This window comes from Tripterygium wilfordii, chromosome 19 (assembly GCF_013401445.1).
Source record: "Tripterygium wilfordii isolate XIE 37 chromosome 19, ASM1340144v1, whole genome shotgun sequence".
In the NCBI taxonomy this organism is placed as follows: Eukaryota; Viridiplantae; Streptophyta; class Magnoliopsida; order Celastrales; family Celastraceae; genus Tripterygium; species Tripterygium wilfordii.
The window spans coordinates 3555030-3579077 of NC_052250.1; the positions used below are offsets into that span (position 1 = coordinate 3555030).

General features: G+C 39.1%; 2 protein-coding genes across 2 annotated transcripts; one reads left to right on the forward strand and one right to left on the reverse strand.

The window, feature by feature from the left end:
• Positions 1 to 2516: 2516 nt before the first annotated feature.
• On the reverse strand, positions 2517 to 3623 carry LOC119985482. Its single transcript, XM_038829776.1, has one exon. The coding sequence runs from the start codon at positions 3621 to 3623 to the stop codon at positions 2517 to 2519; it is 1107 nt and encodes a 368-aa protein (XP_038685704.1).
• Positions 3624 to 6443: 2820 nt separating this feature from the next.
• Positions 6444 to 7845, forward strand: LOC119986220 (GLABROUS1 enhancer-binding protein-like). The gene has a single exon (XM_038830789.1). The coding sequence runs from the start codon at positions 6525 to 6527 to the stop codon at positions 7536 to 7538; it is 1014 nt and encodes a 337-aa protein (XP_038686717.1). The 5' UTR covers positions 6444 to 6524; the 3' UTR covers positions 7539 to 7845.
• The last annotated feature ends 16203 nt before the right edge of the window (positions 7846 to 24048 follow it).

Below are 24048 nucleotides of genomic sequence, written 5' to 3' on the forward strand. Positions count from 1 at the left end.
AACTTGGCCCCTACTTTTCTGCGCAACGTATCTCTTCTGGCAACTCATCTATACTTGGTCATTCAAGCACTTGCACTTGGATAACCCTTTTCAGCCTTAGTTGGTCGGCCGATGCAAGGGTGGCCAAAGCATCTGCATGGTCTTTTTGTTTCCTTGGAATTTGTATTACCTTATAGTCATGAAGTCGGTCCAGCAACTGCTTAGTTTTTTTCATGTAAGCTGCCATGGTTACCGTCCTGGCACTGTAAAGTCCAGTGAGTTGATTGACTACTAATTGAGAGTCTGAATAAATCACCAACTCCTTTGCCCCAAGTCTTAGAGCATTTTGTACTCCTTGAAACAGGGCTTCATACTCTGCTTCATTATTTGTTGCTGGGAACCCTAATCGTATAGCCATCTCCAACACTTCTCCTTCCGGTGCTATGAGCACAATTCCTGCTCTGGATCCTCATCTTGTTGAAGAACCGTCAACCTGTAACTCCCAAAGATGTGAAAGAGTTACCTGTACCTTCCATATTTGGTTGGCTTCTTCAGGCCGTTGCTCCGTGGCAAACTTGGCAACAAAATCAGCTAAATCTTGAGCTTTAATGGCAGTCCTTGGGATGAACTGCAAATCATACTGAGCCAATTCAACTGACCATTTGGCAACCCTTCCAGACATGTCCGCCTTTCCTAACAAGGTCTTCAATGGATATTCTGTCACCACTTCCACTGGGTATGCCTGGAAATAATGGTTCAACTTCCTAGAAGCCATTACCAATGTCAAGAGAAGCTTTTCTAGGGGTGAGTACCTTGTTTCAGCATCTAGCATTGTCTTGCTTACATAGTAGATTGGGTACTGGACCTTCCTTTCTTTTCTCAGGATCACGGCACTGATGGCATGATCTGACACTATCATGTATAGTTGAAGCGTGTCTCCTTCCTTGGAGGTTGCTAACAGTTGGGGCTTCTGCAAGTAACTCTTAAATCCAAGAAAAGCCACCTCGCATTCATCATCCCATTGGAAAGCTCTCTCCGACTTAAGCAGTCGAAAGAAAGGCCTGAATCTGTCTGAGGATCTATTGATGAACCTGTTAAGTGTCGCTGCCATTCCAGTTAATTTCTGTATCTCCTTCCATTGGTGGGTCGCTCCAAGCATTGAATGGCCTTGATCTGCGTTGGGTCAGCCTCGATTCCCCTTTGTAACAAGATGGCCTAGGAATTTGCCCGTACTAACTCCAAAAGCGCATTTGCTAGCATTGAGTTTTAGGTTATTTCTCTTTAAGACATCAAATACCTCCTGAAGGTGCATCAAATGGTCCTGTTGAAATTTGCTTTTGACCGCCATGTCATCTATGTAAACTTCCATAGTCTTGCCAATCAGAGGTCCAAAGAGTTTCGTCACCATCCTCTGAAATGTGGCACTTGCATTCTTTAAGCCGAAAGGCATTACTTGGTAACAGAATATTCCTTTTGGGGTAATGAACGAAGTCTTCTCCTGATCAGATGGATGCATTGGTCTTTGATGGTACCCTCGGTATGTATCTAGGAAGCTCATCCTTGCCATTCCTGATGTCATATCCACCAATTGATCGATTTTAGGAAGCGAGAACAAATCCTTCGGACATGCTTTGTTCAAATCAGTGAAATCAACACAGACCCTCCATTTTCCATCCTTATTTCGGACCACCATTGTGTTCGAGAGCCATTCGGGATATTGTACTTCCCTGATGGCCTTAGCTTCTAGCAAGTTTTCTATCTCCTTAACCACGGCCTCCGTATGTTGAGCGGCTGACCTTCTCCCCTTCTGTATTACAGGTTTAAAACCTGGTTTGACATTCAACCTATGGATTGCCAATTCCGGATCCACCCTTGGTATCTCATAGGGAGTCCATGTAAACACGCCCACATTTCTCTTTAACATCCCAATTAAGGATTCCTTCTCTGGTATGGGCAAGTTAGTCCCAACTAGAAAGTATCTGTCAAGACTTTCTAGTGTAACTTGAACCTTTTCGAGTTCTTCCATCGACTTGGTTGCTGACTCCTTTCCAACTTCCTCTAGGACTAGAGCCTCTTTTTCCATCATCATTATTCTTCCTGCTTGCTTTGTTTTTGCCATAAAACACTCTTTTGAGGCAGCTTGGTCTCCTCTTATTTCCACCACTTTGTTCCCGAAGGGGAATTTGAGCATCTGACGATAAGATGAGGGAACAGCCTCCATCAAGTGAAGCCAAGTCCTGCCCATGATTACATTATACGTCGAGGGTAGATCTATAACAAAGGAAATCCACCTCTACGGTTCTTGGACCTGTCGTGACTGGCATTCTTATCCTTCCGAGCGGCCAAACTGGGGTTGCATTAAGTCCCACCAGATGTGTTGGAACAGGAATCAAATCTGCATGAGTTTTCCTTAACTTCTGGAAAAGTGAATAATACATGATCTCTGAGGAACTTCCTTGGTCTACCATCATTCGCTTCACTGTTGCTGCTCCGATTTGCAGGGAGATCAATAGAGCATCATTGTGTGGAAAGATCACTCATGTTGCATCTTCCTTGGTGAAAGTGAGTGCAGTTGCCTCCCTTGGTCTCTTTGTTCCCAAATGGGGATTAAAATCCATTTGCATTACCTCTTGTCGGTGTCGGACCCTCTTATACTCCGTTCGCCTTGTCTCATCACCAAGTTGTGCGTTCGGTACCATTGCATCAATAAAATTAACCACATAGTGTGAAGGTTCTCCCCACTCCTTTGACTGAGGTGCTGCCTTCTTTTCGGTAGCGGTTTTCTCTTTGTTAATAAATTCCTTAAGATGCCCCTGTTGAACCAATTCTTCCAAATGCCGTTTGAACTCTCTGCAGTCTTCTATCCTGTGGCCTTTGTCTTTATGATAGGAACACCATTTGGACTGGTTTCGAGTGGACGGATCCCCTGACATCTTATTTGGCAGAATTCGGAAAATTGGGTCCTTAAATATTGTTTTTACAGCCTCATAAGAAGTGGACTTTGGATCCTTCTTCGAATCCTTTTCTTTCCCGTTCTTCTTTTCAAATTTCTTATTTTCTTTTTTTGTCCCTTCTTGAGAAGCAAACTGCCGATCCCCCTGTTTGTCTTCTTCAAATTTGACGTATTGCTTAATCCTGTCCTGGAGCACGACCATACTCTTAGGTGGAGCCATCGTCAAACTCTCTCGCAATTTATAATCACGAGGGAGCCCGAGACGAAAAGTAGCCACTGCGGTCCTTTCATCACAATCTTCTATATCCACATAGGTATCTGAATACCTGGCAGCGTAAGCCCTGAGTGATTCTCCTCTCCTTAGATGTAAAGCAAACAGCGTATCCAATGTTGCTTGATCTCGACTATTTGCTATGAATCTTGCTACGAAGATCCGGGCCCATTCTCTCCAAGACGAAACTGAATTCTCTGGAAGTTGATGGAACCATTTCATGGCTGTTATCCTGAGGCTTGACGAAAACATTTTGCACATGAGTCCGTCTCGACCTGCCCAAAGAACCATCTTATGAGTGTAGGTTGAAATATGTGCTACAGGATATGTTTTTCCATCATAGACTGCAAACGTCGGGGGTGAAAACTTGTGTGGTGGATCTTCCAATCGCAGAGCCCGTACAAAGGGTGTGGAAGTCATCTTTCTGAGGCTTTGCTCGGCCTTCTTCTGAGCACTCCATAAGACTTCCCCAATATCTTTCTTCATTCAAATTCTTGGGGAAAGGCTTCGGTGCCTTATCCTCCTAGACGGTTGCGGGGATTTGTTCCTTGCACCTCTTGGAGATGGAGTATGCCTTCTCCTTTCCGTAACTGGTCCCCTCCTCCGATGAGACCTCCCAGTGCTCCCACTGTCTTGCTCTCGAACACATTTGGATCTGCATCCCTATCGCCTCGGACAACACTCTGGATTTCACTAGCCAAACGCTTCCCCTTTCTCCTCATGGTTTGGAGTCTTTCCCTTAGAGCTTGAGCATGCTCTTGTCTCTTTTGCAAATCTTCTTCTGCCCTAAGGAGGGCTTCCTCCAATTCCAATTCATTTGGAATTTGCTCTTTTATTTCATCATGATTATGCCGAGTCCTCTCCTCTTCTGGATCTTCTGGATGAGGCAGTTCCTTCTGTCGTGATACTTCTGCTTCTTGAGACACGGCTTATATTAATGAACGATTCCCACATACGGCGCCAATTGTCGATGCTAAATTTGCACCGAGGTATAGAATATGTATAAAGTAGAAAGATTCAAGAGAATGACAACACAGAATTTACGTGGTTCGACAACTTGCCTAAGTCCACGGAGTCTGATATTTTATTAGAGTTGTGCGTTGATGAATGCTTACAAATGTGAAATGAAATGCATTTATATAGGCTTGGGATTTGTCAGTTAACTGCCTCTGATAACCTCTTTTTTAACTGCTCTTGATAACCGTTGGTAACTGACTGTCAGATGAAACTGTTTCTGGATAAGGTTCTTCCGTCTGGGAGAACCGTACATACGAAGTGTATTTATTTACTCCATAGATAATATTATATAAAATAATAAAAATTTGTAATAAAATAATAAAAAATTTTAAAAGTTAAAAAATCATAGAATATACTAAACGACCATGATAATAACGATTTTTGTTTACTTTTTATATTTAAAACCTTATAATGAAATAAATGAAATTTTGCAAAAAAAATTAAAAAACCATTGAATACCAAACTAACATTATCTATACATTTGTCAAGCTTTTTTTATATTATTTTTATTATGTCCTTTAAGCTAAGCTTAATAAACATTTTCACAGTTTATAAGTTTTATCAATCACCTAAATTTTTTTTATAACTTATAAACTAGGGTTGAATTTCAAAAAATAAGTCATACCAAAGACAACCAAATCCAAAACCCGTCCTTTACCAGGGCGAGCAGGTCGTGCTTACGGTGCCACATAGCCCATGATAACCTTGCATCATGGTAAGAGACGATTAAAGAATAAATCTTTCATATTAACATACCTGAATTGAATCCTGAACATAGTATGCGATCATGTGAGTGGGTTAAGAATAAATCTTTCATATTAACACACCTGAGTTCAATCCTAAACATTGACAGATAGCGACGTGGTTGTGGCCCGTTTGGGGAACCGTTTATCACCGTTCAAACGTAAATTGTTGCATCCAAACCCTCCATTATGACATAGGCAAATGTTTTTTGTCAATAGAATTCACCTCACAACACCACAACCTTTTATCTAACAATACCTCATCTCGGTTGGTCAAAATACAAAACACTGCCAAATGGACCCATAGTTAGAGAGTGGGAAATTAGTAACCAAATAGATGATAATTACATAGTAGACAATTAGTAACCAAAGATTTGATAATTATAGAGTGGGCAATTAGTAACCAAAGATTTATGTAATGCTAAAAGTATAAATGTGGTGAATAAATTTTACCTCCTTGGGCCGATCTAAGGGAAATGGGCCTAGGTATGATTTGATCCCTATTTGTCTTTTGATACTTAAAATAAGATAAGTTGAGTAGGTCCGATGACCGCCATTGTAGTGTTTGTGGATGCTCTGACGCTCAAATCAATCTCCTATCTCAAGTAGTATCGGTCATAGTAAAAAATTCATCTCTTAATCTTCATTTTTATTTTGTTTTATATAATATCCTCCTGAAATCCTAGAAATCTTCCTTGATTCGGAGAATCAATTGATTCTCTTGATTTAATGGCTTATTTGTGCCACTAAATTAGGCGGATTGGTCACGTTGGGATCTGTCGCAGATCCCAAGCCTTAATTATGGGATCTCCATAACCGTGCTATCCCTTGTCATGTGTCGTCTGACATATAAGGGCTATTTTCAATACAAATAAATACTTATAATACCTTACTTTTTTTCAAAAATATTCCAAATATACTCTAAATCATATTCACCCTTCATTCTTCACAATTTCAGTCTTTCCACACCCCGTATGCAAACATATCATTAGGGTCATTTACGTAACTTTATTCGGTCATCCCTACGGTTTTTAGGCCTTGTTTGGATTGATGTTTTAGAGAGTTATATGAAGAGAGTTAAGGAGGGTGGAGTCACTCCTCCTTAATTGGATTGTAAATGAGAGAGTTAAGTGAGGGGAACTTTCTCCATCACTTAACTCTCCAACTCCACATTTTGTAACCGTTGAATTTAGGGGTTTGTGAGGTGAGAGAAAGTTTTGTTTATAATTTTTAGAATCATGCATAATTTTTTTTCATTCATCTCTCCTTAACTCTACCTCCTATCCAAATAAGATTGAGTTAAGGTAATCCCCTCCCATAACCTCGTCACTTAACTCTTCCTTCGTTAACTCTACTCTACTCTACTCTTCGGTTTGCGATCCAAACAAAGCCTTAGTCAAAACGCGTTGATGTGCTTCACGTTCTTGTGCGGGGCCACCCGCACGCACCATACGCCCAATCGGTAAATATCGAAGTCCCAATACCAGCTGGAGGAGCCGAGTCTGCTTCCACACCAATCATAAAAGTCAACAGTCTTTTCCTGCTTTCTCCGTCTTTATACATGCCACCGAAACGGCCACCACCATCGGAGGAGCCACCGCCACAGGCATCATCCTCCTCTGAAGATGATTCTTCCGAAGAAGAAGAACCCCAGATCGAGGGTCAAGAACCCTATTCGGCTACTCCGTTACAGTTGGTAAAGCCTCAACCAGAATCATCCGATTCCGGATCCGAAGCAGAATCCGGATCTGATTCAGAACCTGATCACACCGATGTCAAGCCTCTTGCTTTCAAACCCATGGATGGAGCTAAACCCTCTCCCTCCAAGCATTCGGTGGTTGTTGCCGCGTCTCCTTTAAGGGCTTCTAAGCGGGCTAAGAAGGACCTTGATGATGGGGTTTCAGCTGAGAAAGCCGTTGACAGCGCAAAGAAGCAGCTTTTCCAGAGACTTTTTAGCGAGGACGATGAAATTGCTTTGTTAAAAGGCATAATTGAATTTGCTGCAAAGAAAGGTAAAGATCCAATTTTTTTCATTGTTGAATTTCACGAATTTATCAAGAAATCAATTCACATTGATGTAACAAGAGCACAATTGATGGACAAGATAAAGAGGTTGAAGAAGAAGTTTGTGAACAATGTGGGTAAAGCCAAGAAAGGGAAGGACAGGACCTTCACGAATGCACACGAGCAGAGAACTTACGATTTGTCAAAGAACATTTGGGGCAGAGATGAAACATCTGGTGATGCACAAGCAGTGGATGATGGGAATGTGAAGTCTAATGGAAGAGTAGTCAAGGATACAAAAAATGTGGAAACTGAGAGGGAGGGGAATGCCAGGGTGAAGTCAAGAGGTGGAGAGGCGGTGAGGATTGACAAGAGTGTGAGTGGTGCAGGGTTGGAGGGTTATGTTTTAAATGAGGGGCTCGATTTGCTCGAGGGAGAGAAGAGGGTAGAGCTGGAGAAGAAATGGAGGACCCTTCAAGATGCAGAGCTTGAACTGTTTGCGAGAAGGGCAGAGCTGATATCAGAGCAGGCCCAATTAGTGCTAGAGGCCTACAAGTCAATGCATACTTAGCTGTTTAGAAGGTATAATTGGTAGACCTTTGGCTTTTGTTTTGGAGTGTCTTTGTTTAATTCATGGTGTATTAGCTGTCTGTTAAGCATGAAACTTTGAACATCCCTTCTAAGTTTGCTTGTTTAGTGTATGTGTTATTTAGAAGTTAGTAGTTAGGGAAAAAGCAACTTTGTTGGCTTTGGAAATAGTTTTGTGTCCTGTCTACCAGTTTGCTGCCTGTACATTGCAGCCCTAATTGGCACATAAAGTTTATGGACAAAGTAATGGTGTTTGGAAAAACATATCCATGGCTGCACATTTAATTTTTGTGGACGTTTCATGATTTCATCACATCATTCCATCTTTCCATAATAGTGCACGACAACACAAAGTATGATGGGAGAGGTTCTATGTGTGGATGATTTGAATTTGGCAATGTGCATGTGCATATTACGAGTGGGAAATGTATCTCCTCTTTTCAGTATGAAATGTTGTTCATGACTTCAATATAATTTTGTATCCGTTGCTTGAGACCAACTGGGCAACATTCTTCAACAGCTATGGTGTTTTGTTTTCAAATAGAAGCTATTTTGAGTAGTCTTATAAAAGAAGCTGTCTATGTGTTGAAACTTGAAAGTTGAAACTGCTACTTCCATGCTTCATTGCAATACTAGGTCCAATACATTGCAATTTCATGTACTTTAGTTTTAAAGTTTATTGGGTCTTTGCTGCAATTCTTAAGTTGTATAATTACTCCTGTTTAAGATTAGGGAGCTCCATGAGGAGCTGCTATTTCTTGCAGATGAAAACTCACTGGGCTGCAGGTATTGTCAGATTTAGGATGGTGACTATATCAAACTCTAAATAATTGGTGAAAAGCAAAACCTGAAATAGGAATGGGTTTGACATTAACTTATATGTATGCTCAGTTCATTGACCGAAAAGGCATGTGATTGTATTGATTTGTACAATATGCTTGTTACTTAGATGGTGTCGATCTGATTCTTTTCGTCAAATGAATTTCTAAGACTTGAATTTAATGACATGACATGAGTTGGAGAACCTACAAAAACCCAGATTAGTGTTTGTTTTTATGATGTGTTACTGTTACCTGCCTTTTCATGCTATACTTAAGAATGAGTGAATGAGTTTGTCCTATGTACCTTAGTTTTGCAGCATAACCATGTTCGTGTACTCGTCTTTCGAGCGTCTTGAATCTCATGATTGTTTCCTTGAATCTGGACCTGTTGGTTTGATCAGACTGTCGCATAAGCAATTTGTAATATTGAAATTTTTCGACAAACACCTGCTGTGTTTCATTGGATAATTTATAGTTTCTATTTTTTTTCTTCCTGTTATTAAGATTTCTTTTTTACTGATTGAACTTTAGCTTCACCTCCCAATCCCATCATGCATTGTCTACATAGAATTGAGGGATGGTGGTGGTTGAGTTCCTGAAAATGATTGTCTAAATTTCTGGTCTCTATTTGGGTACATATTCATCAGTAGAGGATTCGTACATTTCTTGCACTCAATAGCTCTATTGTATAGATAACTTTTTTTTTTTTTCATGTCTCCAGTATTCTCTGTATGGTGTTACTGTGCGCGTTCTAAAGGATCATGCTCAACAAAGGGGGTGAATTGTGTTCCCAATTTCAATAGGAATCCTCTTTGACAATTTCAACAATTAATCACCAAATGATCACTTAGCACATAATCTTGGTCTCTAGTGATTATCCCAGTCAATTTTCAATCAAATGCGTAATATGATACAAAGATGGTGAATGCATGTACATGAGAATCTTGGGGTTCAACTGAGGCTCAGCATGGGGTGATCAAAACAACACAAATCAATCAAGCTCACTTAAAAGGACACTATATAACCACCAATTGGGTAAAATCAAGTTAACTTAGTAATTCAACTCCATTGGTTGAACCAAATAAGTCTTCGTTGTAGCTCAAGTCTTGGACATGAGTAACCAAACAAAGAACTCACCAAATCTGGAAAGAAGTACAAGGGCTTGTCAACAATAGTACCCATGCTTATCTATATGTAGTAATAAATGCCTCTTCTCCTCCAAGTATTTTGCCTCTTAGCATTTTCCTCTTGAAATCAAATGTGTAGAGACATTCTCATATGTATCAGCTGCACCCTAGTCCGATCAATCGGGCTTGATCATTGATTGATCTAAGTTCTTCTCTGTTTGTAACACAGGCTTGAACAAAAATTGCGATCGATCGGAGCATGGGGGCCGATCGATTGGCATATGCCTCTGACTCTGAAATTTACTCTTTTTTTCCTTCACTTTATGCCTTTTCACGTCAATGACAGAATGTGCAGTTCCATGATATCCATAATACACAGCCCTATGGCTTTGTTCCAATCACCTTAATCAAATGTCCTTATTGGTAAGTTGGTGAACTAGGATTTCTTAGTTTCTTAGAGTTTCAAACTCATAACTGAAAACCAGATCATAAACACTGTTTAAACTAAATTTTGAGTGATATAAAATCATCATGATGATTAACTTACAAAAAAATAGGAGGTAAAACTCTCCAATTGTATGTAAATTGAAGGAGCTTCATACAAGACACTTAGATTAATCATATTTCAAACCAGCCCAGAAAATTTAAATTCATGCATGATAAATTATTTTAAGCATATTAGAATGTGTATATAAAGTTTCATAACAATTGGATAAGGTTTGATTACTCAACGAAGCAAGTAGTTCACTAAAACAAAAAATCGATAACACTCGAAGTGTACGCTACTGCTCATTGTGCAGCCCCTATGTGTGGTTGGTGGAAATTTGGCCGTTAAGCATTCATATGAAAGATCATGGTGAATATAATGCACATACCAAATTTCAAGGCAATTGGTTCACATATGACAAAGTTATGACCTAACCAAGTTGACTATACAAATAGGGCATACTTATCAAACTCAATTTAAATGACAAATTCTCTCGAACCATCCCTAGTCAAATATGTTTATAATGATGAAACTAAGGTGCATATAAAATTTCATGTCAACCAGAGTTCATTTGTTTCACCACGTTCACAAAAGAACACATGCACAAAACTTAAGTTTTACGTCAAAACCAGCTAGTTTTGGCGGAATTGAAGCATATAAAAAAATGTGAGTCTAATGCACTTAATTTCAATTCAATAAGAAAATATCTAAGTTTTTGTTTTGTATTGATAGAATGACGAGTGTTTTAACCGTTTAGGGGCGATCGAGTTGGCTGAAATGAATACTACGTGATCAGTTAGATCATGTTTGTCTTAGCACTCTGGTTGTCTCTCTCTGTCTGTTTGTTTGCTTGTCTGAGAGAAGTCCTAACTTGTTCCCTCACTTTACCCCCGTAAATAAAACGTTATGTAAGCAATGTCAAGCATTGGGCATTTCCTACACGAAATTATACCATGACGTGAAGACTACGTGATCACAATATATATCTACAGCTCACTACAGCATATGTATATATTGAATAACTCTCATATGCGGACATCCGCAAATTATATTAATTTACGCAGCTCTATATCACTATTGATTTAGAACATGAGGGATTCAAAGCAATGGTTCCCACTTGTTATTTCACTCATCTACACCCTCAAAAAGTGTGTGTAAATTAATATAACTTGACGGTGTCCGTATAAGAGAATTTATATATATACACACATATCTTTATATGTGAGTGTTTTAAGACCTTGCAGTGTAACGGATTGCCATTGCCTCTGTTGTCATTGCTCCGTTCGCCTATGTTTTGGAAAGGTCTCAATTAAGACCTTTCCAAAACAAAGGCGAATGGAGCAATGACAACAGAGGTGATGTCAATCCGGTACACCACCAGCAATGTATCGCATTGTTCTATCGATTAGTGTCTCAAAATACTATAGAGTCACAAGCATGTATCGCATTGATCTTGCTATTCTCGTATTTTGTTCATCGTATTCGATTAAATCCCCTCGACATATAGTCTAAGTATTTAATCATTTTGGGACTTTCAATTGCTAAAAAACATTTTAAATAAACAAATTTTATTTCAAAATATTAAATCCTGTCGAGATATAGTTTGTCAAATGATTGTTAGGTTGTGAATTGTTGTTGTTGTTTGATAGTAACTGGATGTAGTGGTTGGCTAACTTGTAGTGGTTGTGCTAGCTGCATACCACCACGAGATGTCATGATGATCTGAGATGATTTCCCCCATTGTTTCTACCCGAGTGATGATACGGGATATTGATTGACCCTTCAGGTCCTTGTTGTTGTGTGTGGCATGATCATTCACATTTTCTCGCCTTGAACTATTGTTATTGCTATTAATTGATCTCTTATAGTTGTAGACTTGTTCTACATATTACTTTCAATATATCTCGATATTTGTTAGTTGCTCGCACGAGTATATGTTTCATAGGTATTCGAGTTCTTAATGGGCATATATTCCTACTGGGCTATTTAGCACACCCTATTCTTTTTGCATCCCCTTTCAGGTGAGTTCGTAGAAAAAGCACTCATCGCGTTGGATACTGAAGTTTGGGGTTATGAGTACCCTTTGCTAGATTTTATTGTTTTGAACATAAGCATGGTTTAATTCGCATAGACGCATTTATGCTCGTCTTATCTATTGCTAGTTGGATTTGAAGTTCTTTTGGGATTGAAATAAAGATTTTAAAAGGTTTTGCATGATTTTTTTATAGTTGAAAATAATTTAATTAGTCTTTTTTTATAGTTCGTGGCGTGTTTTTGGGACTGGTTGATAAGTCAACTTTTCCTTAGTAGTTGTTTGTATAGTAGATTGATTTCGTAGTATTCTTTCCCATGCACTTTCAGATGATAAATGCTAGGGGAGGATGTGGTTGAAGCAAAGGTCGCGGTAGGGATCGTGGGAAGATCTCGGCGCCCGCACTTGAGAACTCGGTTGCTGAGGAGAACACACTCTGCTGTTGTGCACGGCATACAAGTGGATCATGGAGTGTGCCACACGCTCCAGCACCAACACAGATGGCCATGCGCCATGGATGGATGTATTGATGAGAGGGAAGGCGGAGGCGAGTCAGATGATGGGGGCACAACAAGCTGTGGGATAGGCTACACAGGTTCTAGTTGTAGACTGTAGAGCAGGTGGTTAGGCTTGCTAACAGAGCATTATTAGAGCTAGGAGAGTTGCGTAGGTCCAGGCCGATAGTTTTTCCTAGTCAGTTTTTGTATGCATTAATTAAAGTTGTAAAATTTGTTTATTAATTTCTGATGTTTGATAACATTAAAACAAAACCATCCTTGTCATGTTATGTTCAAACAATACCCCAATTAATCATATAAAATGGTTTTATAATTTGGAAAAAAAAAACTATTAAGAGAGTTTTAAAAGGTTATAGGACAGATAAACCACAAATGGTTAGGCAAGTAGGCCAGACGTTTATTAAGCCTAAAGCTGTGACAATTGTCGAAGAAGAAGAAGAAGCTGATTTCACAAGCACAAGATATCATTTTGTCAACAAGCAATATTGTACAAATTGAAGAGTGCCTCGGATTATACACGTTGTACTTTGAGATGCTAGAGGAGAGCCTTGCCCCAACAAACAATGAAAGGTTGATGTTAGAGAGGGAGGGTTCAAAGAGCATATATAGCTTAAGGTTTTGGCTTTTGAGAATGGTATAAGTCATGGAGAAGAAGGGTGTGAGAGAAGAGAGAGAGGTAGCCATTGGTGTGAGAGAATGAAAGATGCTTCCTTTTCATTAGTTGAGTTTAGTGATGATGTTGTGGATGATGTCAAAGCATGGTTGTAGAGATTGTTAAAACAGATGTCAGGGATGTTAGAGCAGATATTCAGGATGTCAAGGAGAATAATCGGGACACACAAAGTTGACTGAAGATATGTTTGTCATGACGTTGAGCCGTCATTTTAGACTAGGAAATGTCCACATGTGTAGGCCATCATGGCCGTCATTTTAGACTAGGAAATGTCCACATTAAGCCGTCATTTTAGACTAGAAAATGTCTACATGTGTGGGTCATCATTGCCATCATGACCTTACTTGTATATGTACCAGCACATAGGCAAAGAGAAACTACAACATCAAAAATCGTGTGTTTGTCCCTGTTTTTACATGGTATCGGAGCAGGTTCAAGAACACACCACATAAACAAAACCAGCAACAAGCCATCTTCTTCCATCACTACCAACAGCACCAATGGCCAAGAACAACGACGGCACTCCAGAAGAATCTGAGATGACCAAAGTTCAATCACACAAGTATGACGACCCAAGCAATCCTCTCTATCTTCATCACTCGGATCAACCTGGTCTTGTCCTAGTGAATCAAACACTAAATCAAGACAACTACTCTCTTTGGAGTCATGCGATGCTCATGGCTCTCATTGCAAAGAACAAGGATGGTTTCATTGATGGGACTGTGACTAAACCACCTGCAGAGTCCGTAGTGGAGATGAAACAATGGATTCGATGCAACCTTCTTGTCAAAGGATGGATCCTCAACACAATATCACCTGACATTGGACAAAGCGTCATGTATAATGAAGACGCGCACGATCTTTGGAATGAGTTGAAGGATCGACTTGGCCTTTCCAACAGTGTATACTTATTTCAAATTGAACAACAAATTCATGATTGCCTACAAGGTAACATGACCATTGGTGAGTACTATACTAAATTGAAAAGTTTATGGGATAAGCGAGATGCTCTATGTCCTATGCCATCTTGCAGTGGAGATATCGCCAAAACGCTGCTGCAGTACCAACAAACACAACGTTCCATCAAGTTCCTCATGGGACTCAATGAGGTCTATGCAGCCGCACGTGGACAGATTTTACTCATGGAACCTTTACCTCCAGTCAACAAAGTGTTTTCCCTCATTAACCAGGATGAAAAACAGCGAGTCGTGTCATCCCAAGTCTTGGGAAAGACACCGGAAGCAGCAGCCTTTGCTGCCAGGAATAGTTTCAGTTCGGCAGAAAAGAGATTCTCGAAGCAAAACAACAATGTACGTTGCCACCGCTGCAATCTCATGGGGCACACTGCTGAAGACTGTCGTGCACACCTCAAGTGTGAATACTGTGGTCACAAAGGACACACTGTTGATATTTGTCGAAAATTGAAGCGAGCCAATAATCACGGTGATAGGAACAACCAATCCAATGTCAATTCCAATTTCCGCTCAAAGGCACATCATGTTGATTCCCAATCAGAAAGAACTGATACACCATCCACTCCTTACAATCTCACGGCAGAACAATATCATGATCTCATTGCCCTCATAAATCAAAACAAAATTGAAAACATGGCAAGTCAAGTGAGTGCAGCCACCACCATGAGCAACATGTCAGGTAACAAAGTTTGTGCAAACAATTTCATTCCAGATACCCAATGGATTTTTGACACAGGGGCCACCGATCACATGGTATGTTCACCGACCTTTCTGACCACCAAGACACCAGTCCTTAACCAACATGTACATCTACCCAACCATGCACTTGCTCTTGTAACACACATCGGGACCATCCGCCTTTCAGATACATTCGTTCTCTATAATGTACTCTGTGTTCCTTCATTCAAACTGAATTTAATTTCCGTAGCCAAACTTGCTAAGACCTCCTTATGTTGTGCAACGTTTTCTGATACATCTTGTTTTGTTCAGGACCAACGATCGGGGAAGATGATTGGGATGGGAACTGAGCGCAATGGGCTTTACTATTTGGATGTTTCGAAGATATCTGGGTGTCACTCTGTCTCCACAGCAGCCTCAACTTCCTCCAATCTCTGGCATCAACGTTTAGGTCATTTGTCCAATAAAAGCCTACATGCTCTTTCCTTGTCTACCAAGAATATTGATTTTTGCTCTATTGATGATTGTGTTATTTGTCCCCTTGCCAAACAAACTCGTAAACCTTTTCATTTAAGTTCTATTACTACAAAAACACCATTCGAGTTAATCCATGTTGATATTTGGGGGGGCTATCACATTCCAACATTCAATGGAGACAAATATTTCCTTACCATTGTTGACGATTTTTCTCGCTGCACATGGGTTTACCTTTTGCATGCCAAATCAGATGCACGGAAATTCCTTGTTTCATTCATCAATTTTGTTGAAACACAATTCTCATCTTGCATCAAAATTATCCGTAGTGACAATGGCCCAGAATTTTCAATGCAAGATTTTTTTTCTAACAAGGGAATTTTACATCAAACCAGTTGCGTTTCCACTCCACAACAAAATGGAGTCGCCGAGCGCAAGCATCGCCACCTTCTAAATGTTGCCCGTGCACTCTTGTTTCAAGCCCAACTTCCCAAAACATTTTGGGGGGATTCCATTCTTACAGCTGCTTACCTTATCAATCGGACACCCACTGCTGTCCTTCAAGGTAAAACGCCATATGAAATTCTCTTCAAGAAACCACCCTCCTATATGCATCTGCGCGTATTCGGTTGCCTATGCTTTGCCTCCACACATCATCATCGCCCTACTAAATTTGATGTCCGTTCCATCCGTTGCATATTTCTTGGATATCCATATGGGACAAAGGGGTACCGAGTCTATAACTTAGAAACTGGAAAGTTTTTTATCTCTCGGGATGTCATATTCTATGAACAAATACTCCCTCATTCCACTTCCGCTGCCATTCCTCCCACTACTTCACCTTTATTTCCTTCTTCATCCGATACTTACCAAGAACCCCATCCTTCTCATGCAGACATTCAGCCACCGACACTTCCTATTCATGAGCAACAACTACATTCCTCTCCTACACCTGAACCTATTCCACCCAACACCACCACATCAGAATCTACTTCCATACAGTCTCTGCCTTCCACTCGATCACAACGCCCAACTCGTATACCCAGCTATCTCCAAGACTACCATGTAGAAGCTTCATTGCCCGCTCGATCTCCACCAACATCAACCTCTTCATTGGCTGAACATGTAGGTATTTATCACTCCCTTTCTCATGTTGTTTCCTATAATCAGTTGTCTCCCTTGTACAGAGTTTTTGCTACTTCCATCTCTGCCATCAAAACACCAAACACCTTCTCCCAAGCAGTTCAGGATCCTCAATGGCGTCAAGCTATGGATCAAGAACTTCGAGCCCTTCAAGACAACAACACATGGTCTCTACAATCCCTTCCCCCACACAAGAAAGCCATTGGATGCAAATGGGTCTACAAGATCAAACTTAATCCTGATGGTACTGTTGAACGCTACAAAGCCCGATTGGTTGCCAAAGGGTACAATCAAGTTGTCGGCTTTGACTACCGTGAGACCTTTGCCCCAGTTGCCAAACTTGTTACAGTCCGCATTCTCCTCGCTGTGGCAGCCACCCAACACTGGCATCTTCGCCAACTTGATATCAACAACGCCTTTCTTCATGGTGATCTCGAGGAAGAAGTTTACATGTCTTTACCTCCGGGATTCGGACGAAAGGGGGAGACTCGAGTATGTAAATTACACAAATCTTTATACGGATTGAAGCAGGCCTCTCGTCAATGGTTTATTAAGTTGACTACTGCACTCAAATTGACTGGTTTCTCTCAATCTAAATCAGATCACTCATTATTCATCCGAACCCGAGGTAGAAGCTTTACTGCTTTGCTTGTTTACGTTGATGACATAATCCTCACAGGAAGCAGCTTACAAGACATCGAAGAGACCACAACCGATCTCATGAGACAGTTCAAACTCAAGAATCTCGGTGCATTGAAGTATTTTCTAGGAATAGAAATTGCTCGCTCCAACAAAGGGATTGCAATTTCACAGCGTAAATATGCCCTTGAGTTACTGGAAGATGCAGGTTACCTTGGTCCCAAGCCAGTTAATACTCCCATGGAACAGAATTTGTCACTTAGCAAGAATGAAGGAGAGTACATCAGTGATCCCACTTCCTACCGAAGACTAATTGGAAGATTAATATACTTGACGATTACTCGACCGGATCTGGTATATGCTGTTCATATACTTAGTCAGTACATGGACAAACCACGTACTCCTCATCTGGAAGCAGCTCATCGAGTGTTACGTTACATCAAGCAGGCACCAGGACAAGGAATTCTATTTTCGGCAACCAGTATCATGCAGATTAATGCTTATTGTGATTCAGATTGGGCAAGGTGTCGTGACACAAGGCGCTCAACTACAGGATATTGTGTCTTCCTTGGACATTCACTAATCTCTTGGAAAACCAAGAAACAACACACGGTTTCACGATCAAGCGCAGAAGCGGAATATCGCTCGATGGCATCAGCATGCTGTGAGATAACTTGGGTACGATACATTTTACATGACCTTGGTATTAAACATTCACAACCAGCTAGGCTGCATTGTGACAACCAGGCAGCCCTACACATTGCATCAAACCCTGTGTTCCACGAGCGAACCAAACACATAGAAATTGACTGCCACCTTGTGAGAGAGAAGATTCAAGCTGGATTGATCAAAACTTTTCATGTTCCAACTTTGAAACAGCCGGCAGATATTTTTACCAAATCAGTAGGGATTTCACAATTCTTGGCCTTGATTAACAAGTTGGGAATCATCAACATATATTCCCACTTGAGGGGGAGTGTTAAAACAGATGTCAGGGATGTTAGAGCAGATATTCAGGATGTCAAGGAGAATAATCGGGACACACAAAGTTGACTGAAGATATGTTTGTCATGACGTTGAGCCGTCATTTTAGACTAGGAAATGTCCACATGTGTAGGCCATCATGGCCGTCATTTTAGACTAGGAAATGTCCACATTAAGCCGTCATTTTAGACTAGGAAATGTCCACATGTGTAGGTCATCATGGCCGTCATTTTAGACTAGGAAATGTCCACATTAAGCCGTCATTTTAGACTAGAAAATGTCTACATGTGTGGGTCATCATTGCCATCATGACCTTACTTGTATATGTACCAGCACATAGGCAAAGAGAAACTACAACATCAAAAATCGTGTGTTTGTCCCTGTTTTTACAGAGATACAAAGCTGGATGGTCACTTATGGAAATAAGATCACCCAGTTGTATGGGCTCAGTATGGAAACCCTAGAAAGAATTTATGACCACAAAAGAATGGCAAACAATAATATTTTCTTTATATCGAAGCTCTAGCTTAAATGGGAAGGACTCAATGAAAAATCTCTCTCAAACGTATAGACAAAAGGAAATAACTTGACAAGCAATGAGGAATGATCAATTCATATAATCACTCTTGAACAAGTTGTTTTATTATGTACAAATGATATGCTTATATACACAAGTCAATCAACGGTAACAAAAAGTGTATAAGGAAAACAATATGTTCTCCTATTTTTCACCTTGATATTTGCCTCCTTGAAGTTTGCCTTTTGTATGGCTTGTTTTTTGTCAACCCTTGAACTATTTCCTTACATAGAATCTCCAACGGTCCAAGAGACATTTTCTCTTGTACAAACTCTGATTCCTCAAATATATTATTGGCTTGATGTGTGGCTTGATTTGTCTTCAACGGCAACTTCTCAGTCATATTAGTGTCTTGATGTATGGCCTGATTTGTGGCTTGATTTGTCTCCAACGGCAACTTCTAAATCTTGTTAATGGCTGATGTTGTGCTTGATATGTGGCTTGATTCATCTCTAACGGTAACTCTGACTTTTCAATTATAGTAGTGTCTCGATGTTGGGCTTGATTCGTGGTACTATTATGGACTCATATTGAGTACCCACAGGACTCATAACATAGTCTCTACACCACTAAATAATAAGTGATCCGAACCCTCCCATGACCTTATAAAACGAAAGTCAACACTTAAGAGTCTACATGCAAAGGACATGGACATACAAAATCGTGCAGGCCCCGAAGAACATCGTCATTTGTTAAAATAAGTGCATCTATTCATGACAATTGTAGTATAAATGTATACGTAAATATGAGTATATACATACACATATATATATATATATATATATATACACACACACACACACACATATATATTAATGGGTTTGGTGGATAGTTGTCACCTAATATGCTTTGGAACCAATTGAGGGCATGTACATAGTAGGTGGCCTGCAATGGCATATCCGTGGAATTGTATGGATAGATTAATAATTAAATTCGTAGTAGTTTTTAGTAGAAAAATAATTATGTAGTATTGAAAGCAAAGCATAGCATTTATTGTAGAATGCTTTTCTTTTCACTTCAACCCTTCTTAAGCCCATAAGTTTTTTTTTTTTTTTTTTTTAAGTTTTGGATACCAACCACTATGCACTGGTTTAACTGGTTAAACCGGGATACCAAACCTCTCATTCGTACAAATCACTCTAAAATATCGGGTTATGTTGTGCCAGTCAAAACGAGGGGTGGAGCTTGGATTTTTTGTGGGGGGGCAAAAATTTGACAGGGGTTCGGGGGTAGCGCCCCCAAATTTTTTTAAGTTATTTACTAACAAATTAACTAATTTCTCATTGATTATATAACAAAAATTAAAGTGAAAACAAAAATATTATGGACTATGAATGCATAGATACCCCATACTTACAAACAAAAATATTTATACTTCAAAATGAATGTAGTTACAATATTTAGACGAATAAATTGAATAAATAACAATTTTTATTGGCTTCTTATTAAACGATGCCGTCAATGAAGACAAGCAAAATAAAAAAAGGTAAATTCTTAGTATTTTAGATGAATATATTGAATAAGGAACCCATTTGACAATTTCTTATTGGATGATGCATAAATGAAGACAAACAAAATAAAAGAAAGCAAAATAAAAAAAGATAAATTCGTAGTATTTTAGATGAATATATTGAATAAGGAACTTATTTGTCAACTTCTTATTGGATGATGCGTAAATGAAGACGAACAAAATTAAAAAAAAAAATTTAACTCTTGATGGTGTATTGTAAGATTCGAATTGGAGAACTATGAAAAACTAAAAGCATACTATATTTTTTTCAAATTCTACTTGCCCACCCTTGTCTCTACGTGCCTCCGCCTCTGGTCAAAACCATCTAAACTGGTCTGTTAAATTGGTATTAAATCAATGTTAAACCGGTTTTATGCATAATTTTTTTTTAAACTAAAAGTAACTTCTTAATTGATATATAAATAAAAAACTAAAATTTTAATTAATACCCGAAATCTCCAAAAGTCATCTTTAAGTGAATTTTTAATAATGACTTTTATGAGAAGTTTACACTTTATTTATAAGAGTTGTGGTTGTAAAATTCGTTAAATTTTTTTATGTTGGATATTTATTGTGTGAGTTAAAAAAAATTAAAAGTAACATTAGTGGGAATTGAATTCGACACTCAACCAGGAAGTATAGAGCCCTAACAAGCAAAACAACATGATTTTTTTTGTTATTCTTATCCTCTGCTGTATATATATATATATATATATATATATATATATATATTTGTGCTGCTCGATTGGTTGAACCAATTATATCGTATGTTAGTTGCATGATTGGTATGATTTCGGTATCAATATTTAAAACACTGGTGTTAATTGTGAAATTAAATCGGATTGATCCAAGCTGTTTGACAGACGGCCCGGATTGACTCTGAAAACACCACAAAAATAGGAGAGAGAGATTCTTTAGAGTTTCAACTTGTTCATAATTAGTATTTTATTAGTAACAACCGGCGGAGAATTAAAATAAAGGCAATTGAGAGAACATCATACAAAACAATCAGAGGAAAGTTAATTTGTTCATTAAATATTTGTACAATTTCTTTATCAAAAAAATATATATTTGTACAATTTGTTCATTAAATTAAGTTGTTGTGTTTCATGACGTTATGACAAAACCTAAGATTATACAATACCCCAATAAGCTATATATAGGAGACATTAACACGTAAACAATTAATTATTTCCTTAGAAAAACCAATAAATTATTTTACATATTAAAAAAAAATTATGGAAGTTGACTCCTACATTCTCATTCACTTTTAAAGAGTGCCTAAATGATTAGCTTTAATTAAATTGTACAATTTGTTTGTTACTTTATTGTGTTTAATAACATTAAAACAAACCCATCATTGTCAGGTTAAGTTCACACAATACCCAATTAGCTGCATGTATGTGTGTATTAGCTTTCCTATATAAATAAAACTGATTGTGTTGCTAACGAATGCATTGCACAAATAAGAAGCTACATTACATTATTATGCCCATGGCAGCTCTTTCTATCTCTACGGATGCATCAACCACCACTCTCTCCGCTCTAAATCCGGACATCATCCAGAACGAGATCTTGACCCGACTAGACGGCCCATCTCTTGCTGTTATTGTTTGCGCATCATCAAAATTTCTAACAATCTCTACCGATGACAAACTATGGTGAGAAATTTGCTCTGCCACATGGAGCTCCACTGAACACCCGCGTGTACGCGAAGTCATCTCCACTTTCCCCGGCGGTCATTGTTCATTCTTCTCACATTCCTTCCCCCTTCTCGAACACCTAAAAGCTTCTAACCAAAATCAAGAACGTTCATCCGAACCCTCAGATTTAATCTCGGCCGTTGATGTCCACTACAAGAACAAACCCATATTCTCGAATATTCGAGAAACAGACACCACGACGTGGAAGTTTCGTTGTTCTCATTTCCGTATCGAGTTACACTGGTCAAACGATGCCGTTTCAACTCCATTGCAACATGAAGGAGAGATGGAGGAGGCTATTCAGCATTTGAAAGAGAATATGAGTTTGAGTTGGATTGTGATCGACCCGATTGGGAAACGGGCGGCCAACGTGTCCTCGAGGAGGCCGGTTTCGCTAGAATGGCCTTGTCCAGCAGGAAACGTGCACTCCATTACTCGACAATCATGGCAGGAGATGGAGTCAGGGCCGTCTTTAGCATTTTAGAGGCCCTAGACAAATTAAGAAACTGAGGCCCTCATTCCCTAAAATAATTTTTTTTTTTATAAATATGAAATCTAGCATATCTAATAAATTCAAAATGCAATATAATTAGTTCTTAAATACAAATAAATTATCACCAATATCCAATAAATTAAGCGACTCAAACTTATAAATTTATCACATCAAATGAAACCAAATAACGCTAAACCAAATAACTCATGGGGGAGGGGCCTCACTTGTACGGTTTGGATTTGATTTGTTACCGCAATCAAAGTTATAGGTCAATGAATTGCACCTTTTAATTTTTATGTATGTGATGGCGTGTCATTTTGTATTTGGGTTAATGGGTTTGTTTTCTTAAATAGCAATATATTAGGATTTTTTTTTCGGATTTGGGGGCTCCGCAATTCCTTAGAGTCTACAATTTATATTCAATGGTGAAGAAAAAGACATACAAATTTTAAAAATGAAAAAACAAAAATATAGTGTAATGTGACACATCTCTCAAGCCATTGGATTCCAATTGTAAACTCTACAATTTGAAACTAATTGCGGAGCCCCCTAATCCATTTTTTTCTTATATCAATTGACAAGTACACTGTACTGCCTATATACACCTAAAAAGATATACAATTTAATGAAAAGTGAGGCCCCTCCCTCATGAGAGGCCCTAGGCGACTGCCTATCTGGCCTCCCCTTGGAGCCGGCTATGAGATGGACGACTAGGATTGGAAGCGGAGTTGGTGGAGTGCAGGTTAGTGGTCACGTGTAGTGGGTTGGACGAAGGGGAAGTGCACGTGGATGAAGTAAGCATGAAGATAAGGGACATTGAAGGAAGGAGATTTGATGGGTGGGGGAGTTTGGTAATTTTATAGGAAGCCTTAGTGAAGGGGAAGAGGAAGAGAGGTAAGAAAGGAGAAGGGGAAAAGAATTGCATGGAATTTGAGAGGAGAAAGATAGAGAAGATGGAGAACAAGCCAATTGGAGATGGTGATGATGTTGTATACAAGATTTGCTATGCTTTTATGATTTTCACTGTTTTTTGTGTTACTGTACCTGTATCTATGGTACCCTACGTAAAGAGGTGTTCCAGTTCCATAATTGGAAAATATAAAAAAGCTCTTTGATCGTATTTATACGATCAAGGTGCTTGTCACGTGTCTATGTGTATATATATATCCTCTATATTTACAATGGCAGATAAACATGCATGCATGTGTTCATACACTGTACAAATATATGACTACATGAATATCTGGTTATATAACTCTAAAGATGTACGTATTTATTTCAAAGTTGTTTGGTCTTTTTCACTATTCAAGTATCTTACTATGAGTAAATTAAATATTGGATGTAAACGATGCTTAATAGTTATCAAAAGTCCTTGATCTCCAATTATGGTTCTGCTGAGTTCGATAAATGCTTCAGGGTTAGGGAATTGAGAAAAGATCTCTCTCCTAGCTAGCTATCTCAATTCGAGCTCTCTATTCTTCGATTCAGGATTCAATTCTTAGTCTAGATCTTCACCATAAGGGCTCACGATCAAAGGAGGAGGGGGATGGGTGGAGAGGAGAGAGAGCCGAGGCGGGGTATCGGTGATCTATTCGGCATACAGAGGAGGTAGTCCTTGACGAAATCAATGCTAATCATCAAGTATCTTCTGAAGAAGATC

Excerpts from the sequence above, each read along its gene's own strand:
- LOC119985482 (XM_038829776.1), bottom strand. The coding sequence starts at position 3,623 with ATGACTTCCACACCCTTTGTACGGGCTCTGCGATTGGAAGATCCACCA.
- LOC119986220 (XM_038830789.1), top strand. The coding sequence starts at position 6,525 with ATGCCACCGAAACGGCCACCACCATCGGAGGAGCCACCGCCACAGGCA.